The sequence below is a fragment of the Apium graveolens genome, chromosome 4, assembly GCF_009905375.1.
Source record: "Apium graveolens cultivar Ventura chromosome 4, ASM990537v1, whole genome shotgun sequence".
In the NCBI taxonomy this organism is placed as follows: domain Eukaryota; kingdom Viridiplantae; phylum Streptophyta; class Magnoliopsida; order Apiales; family Apiaceae; genus Apium; species Apium graveolens.
In genome coordinates, this window is record NC_133650.1 from 57,285,699 (window position 1) to 57,290,196 (window position 4,498).

The 4,498-nt window shown below is 36.5% G+C and overlaps 1 protein-coding gene across 1 annotated transcript; it reads left to right on the plus strand.

Moving 5' to 3' along the window:
* Positions 1-400: 400 nt before the first annotated feature.
* LOC141717993 (uncharacterized) lies at positions 401-4,498 on the plus strand. The gene is made up of 4 exons (XM_074520315.1): positions 401-695; positions 913-1,953; positions 3,661-3,741; positions 3,842-4,498. Exons 1-4 carry the CDS (start codon positions 531-533, stop codon positions 4,172-4,174), a joined length of 1,620 nt encoding a protein of 539 aa, XP_074376416.1. The 5' UTR covers positions 401-530; the 3' UTR covers positions 4,175-4,498.

A 4,498-nucleotide genomic window follows, 5' to 3' on the forward strand; every position in this document is an offset into this window, starting at 1 on the left:
GTATTATAAATCAAGAAACACTAATACACCAGTCCTATAAAAAATATTAAATTGAGCCCAGGATATCCTTAAATTTTTTTGATAGGCAAGATATATCCTGATTATACAGGGGAAAAAAATAATTTGAAAACCGATGCCTATCCAAACAAGACATTAGAAAAGGCATGAAAAGATCAACCGTCACAAATCTAGGTGATAGATACAGCTGGGATATACAAATCAAATCAACGGCTAGATTTGATCACAGCAACTTTATTACACTTGTAACTTCACCTTGTTTTCTTTTCAGTATAGATCTAGAATTCATGTCTATCTCTACCTAAATTACATCATGTAATAAATAAAATACGACTAAAATAAAACAATAAAACCCTAAAAATAGTAAAACAGCTCATTTATATTTCATCTTTATCCTCTCCCCCAAAATATTAAGTTTAATAATTCGACTTATTTTTCTCTCTCTCTTCTCCTCTCTAAAATAAATCAAATACTAAAAAAATTCAACAGACCCTCCTTCCTTCTTTGTTTCTATGGAGTTTCCGCCGTCAGATCCGCCGTCGACGTTTGTTCCGGTGAACAACTACGCGCCGCCTGCTATCTACGCGCCGCCTGCTAACTACGCGCCGGTGACCAACTATACAACTACACCTGTCTATGATACTCCGCCTGTTGCTAACCAACCATCTTATGAAGAGGTACACGATTTCAACTTTATGTAACAATTTATGTATGTATGTATATATGTGTGTTTATGTTATGTTCTTGTTTAAGATTTAGTTTTAATTTAGTTTTGTCTTGTGTCTGAGTTGTGTGTATATGGTTGTGTTCTGTTCTTGTTTTAGTGTAAATTAGTTTAGTTTTGTCTTTTGTTTGTCTGAGCTGTGTTTTGTTTTGTGTTTGTGCTTTAATTAGATGATTAGAAGTGCAATTGTAGCTCTGAATGAAAAAGATGGGTCGAGTAGACAAGCTATAGCTAAGTACATAGAGAGTACGTTTAAGATTGTGCCTTCACAAACTCACGGTTACGAGTTGACTCAGCAACTTAAGAGGATGAAGATTAGTGGTCAACTTGTTTTGAACAAACACTCTTATATGTTTCCGGGATCTATTACTGTACCTTCTGCAAGTTTGAATGGTGCGGGATCTCTGACTGTGACTTCTGCAAGTGTTAATGGTGCTGGTGGTTATAATGGTACGAGCCAAGGTCAAGTTGTGGTTTTGGATGGGGTAAAGAGAAAGCAGGGTAGGCCTCCGAAGCTTCAGCCCAATGGAGGGCTGATGGGGTTGTCTCCCCAGCCATTGAGTGTGGGGGGTTTCGAGAATCAGCAGGGGTTTGGGGTGCCGGCTTCGAATTTGTTTGTTGGACTTAATTCTGTTGAATATCAGTTTAATGGGGGGAATGGGAGTACTGATGTAACTGCGCCTGTGAGTAATGTTGTACCTGCACCTGTGAGTGATGTTGTAACTGTGCCTGTCAATAGTGCTCCAACAGTGGTTAGTAATGGCGGGGCTATGTATGATGCGGGTGCGGTGGCCAATGTGGTCCCCCTTGAACAGAGTGATGTGGTTCCAGCCAAGAGGGGGCGGGGTAGGCCGCGGAAGGTGCAAAATTCAGTTGGGGTTGAAGGAGCTATTTTTGTTTCATCCATGAAAGATGATGCAGCACATAACAATGTTGGTGATGGGGCTCCTGTGGTTACTCCTCCTACAGTTTTGGGCAAGAGACGCCGTGGCAGGCGAACTAAGTTGGAGATGATGGAAACTGCTCCTGTGGTGAATGGGGGCGCCAAGGAACAGGGAGGGAAAGCACTGGTTCCTGTGGAAGGCAAAAGAGGCAGAGGTCGGCCTAGAAAAAATGCTGTTGGTGCTAATGGGGCTGCTGGAGGTGGAGTTTTTCCAGTACCAAAGAAGCCAAAGAAAGTGAGTGGAAATCCTTTGGGCCGGCCCAGAAAGGTAACTTATTTATTTGTATATATAATCTGTTGCTACCAGAGGTTTCATTGTGTTTCATTTAAGTAACATGACATGGTTATTTTACCTTGGTAACTTATTTATATGTATATATATAATCTGTTGCTATCAGAGTTTTGCACTGTGTTTCATTTAAGTAACATGACACGGCTTAAAATGCATATACATAATTTGAAATTGAATTTTCATACGATTCAGGGGATTTATTGGTATTATTTTTTAATCAATGAGTGAAACATAATCAAGGAAATATGGTTTTTTACCAGTAATGGTTTTAAGGTTGATTGTACCAACTTAAAATATGCTCAAACAGAGTATGAAACTTTAACCTGATTGAGCGTCGCAGCTAACCCTAGTGAGTTGATATTTGCCAAGTATAAATGGAAGTTAAATAATTATATGTTCATTATAAAGAGAATTTCTATGACTGTTAAAGATTAGAAATTTAGTATAGTTGTGATGTGACTTACCGCTTATAGATGTACAACAATAAGCATTATCCATTGTATTTCTATTTGTAAACAAACCAAACCTACCTAGTATATCTAAGAAGAGAAGTTGTTTCCCTGAAACCCTGGCTATCCTTGACTATCCTGACTATGTAACTTTTAGAGAAAATAAATTATCTGCTGTCAAATATATCTTAATATGTTTATGTAATTATGTATATTGTAATTACATATCATCCTTCATAGAGAAGCAACCGTACATCCTGCAGAATGACTTGATTTACAAGGCTAGATTATTGGGTTGCTACAGAATAACGTACTGCAGGAATAGATACTTGGTATTACTAATTATTGAAGCAATAAATTTGGTAATTTGGTTCAGTAACAAAAGAGTGTGAATTATGCAAATAAGTTTACATTTGTCAACAAATGTCTCTAGTTGTGCATATGATATATGATAAATGTTTATTGGATCTACTTTTTCCTGATCGGGTGACCTTTATTATGGCTATGATAATTCCCTATAAATTAATGTGTTCTCTATGTTCTCTTCTAGTTTTTCTTGTGTAGAACATTTTCTCCATTATAATTTCATATATTTTGTATGATTTTTGTCTTCTTTTCATCTCCTTGTCCTCTTGTTAAGAAGTGTTTTCTTGTTTCAATGTTTTTTTAGTGCTACCAAAAGCATAGGTATATGTTTAGTTGCTAGTTCTAAGATATCAGCTCCTGTAATACAAAAAGAGTCTTATTGAATTACAAGTAGTACTTGTGCAAATTACATATCTTTGAGGGCCGTATATGAATTTTTTAAAATATAAAGTTTCAGAGTATGGCATTTGAATGAATGTTGAATTATTTTGTGGTATCATAACGGTTGGGTGCTGAAGAAATATACTAGATAGGAGCTTTAATTGGTCCTTTAAATGCTTATGAATCCTCATTAGGTATTAATATTGCAAATATAGATGTGCTGTGATTGATACGATAGGTTTAAGAATTGCTCTATAATATAGTTGTAAAAAATTGTGTTTGCGTTGGCAATTGAGCCTGAATACCATTGCAGTTACTGATATTTTTCTATTGAAAGTATATTGCTTGATGAAACCCAAATATTATATTAGGAACTTGGGATAGCTAGAAAATACTATAAATTTATTTTTGCACCTGCATGTCATATGACTAATTATTTTTTAAAGATTATAGCGCTTGATTTTTGATTGGCTTTTTGGAATTGTAGAATGCATTGCAGACAGCAAGTTTGATGTCAGAAATGCAGTTGATGGCCTATGAAGGTCTTAAGGCGAGAGTTGAACATTATGTAAGTTGATTTTCGAGTTATTGATGTACTATCGTCTGATACTCTATGCATTTAATGTGTCATGTACTTGGTAAATTAACTGCTTTGAACTTTTTTTCAGCAAACTAGAATCAAGACAGCAATAAGCGTTGTGAAGCCGTACTTGAATGAAACAGCAGTCATTGCCCTAGAGGCATTGCAAGACCTTGAAGAGCTCGCTAGCATGGATATAGTAAGTGTGCAACTAAGTGTTCAAGGTGTTCCAGTAGATGTTCAAAGTGCACCTGTGAATGTGCAAGGTGCACATCTAGATGTTCAAAGTGCAGCAGTAGATCTGAATGCACCTGTAAATGTTTATGGCACTGCACCTGAAATCATTCAAAGTGCACCATTAAGTGCTGAAGCTGCACCAAGTGTGCCGTCAACTGGTGATACTCCACAGGCAACTATTTAAAGTGCTGGTGTTCAAGGGCAGTAGGAACCTCCACATTAAAGTTAAGGATATGGTAGGACTTAGTATCTTTTAACAATCCTAACTTAAGTTAAATCGTTTTAAGAGGTTGAGAAGAGCTTCTTGAATAGTGTAGTGCTGTAGGGAAGGAATGGTGGTAGGCAAGGCAACAAAAACAAACGAAGCTTATCAAAATTAGATTTTTCAGTTTTAAAACTGTAAACGAGTATAGTTTGTGGATTTGCAAATCTATCTTCGCATGAATTGGTACTTGTGTTTGTATGAATTGCTTGGTGCCTTTTAAAATGTTGTTCAGTTTTAATCATC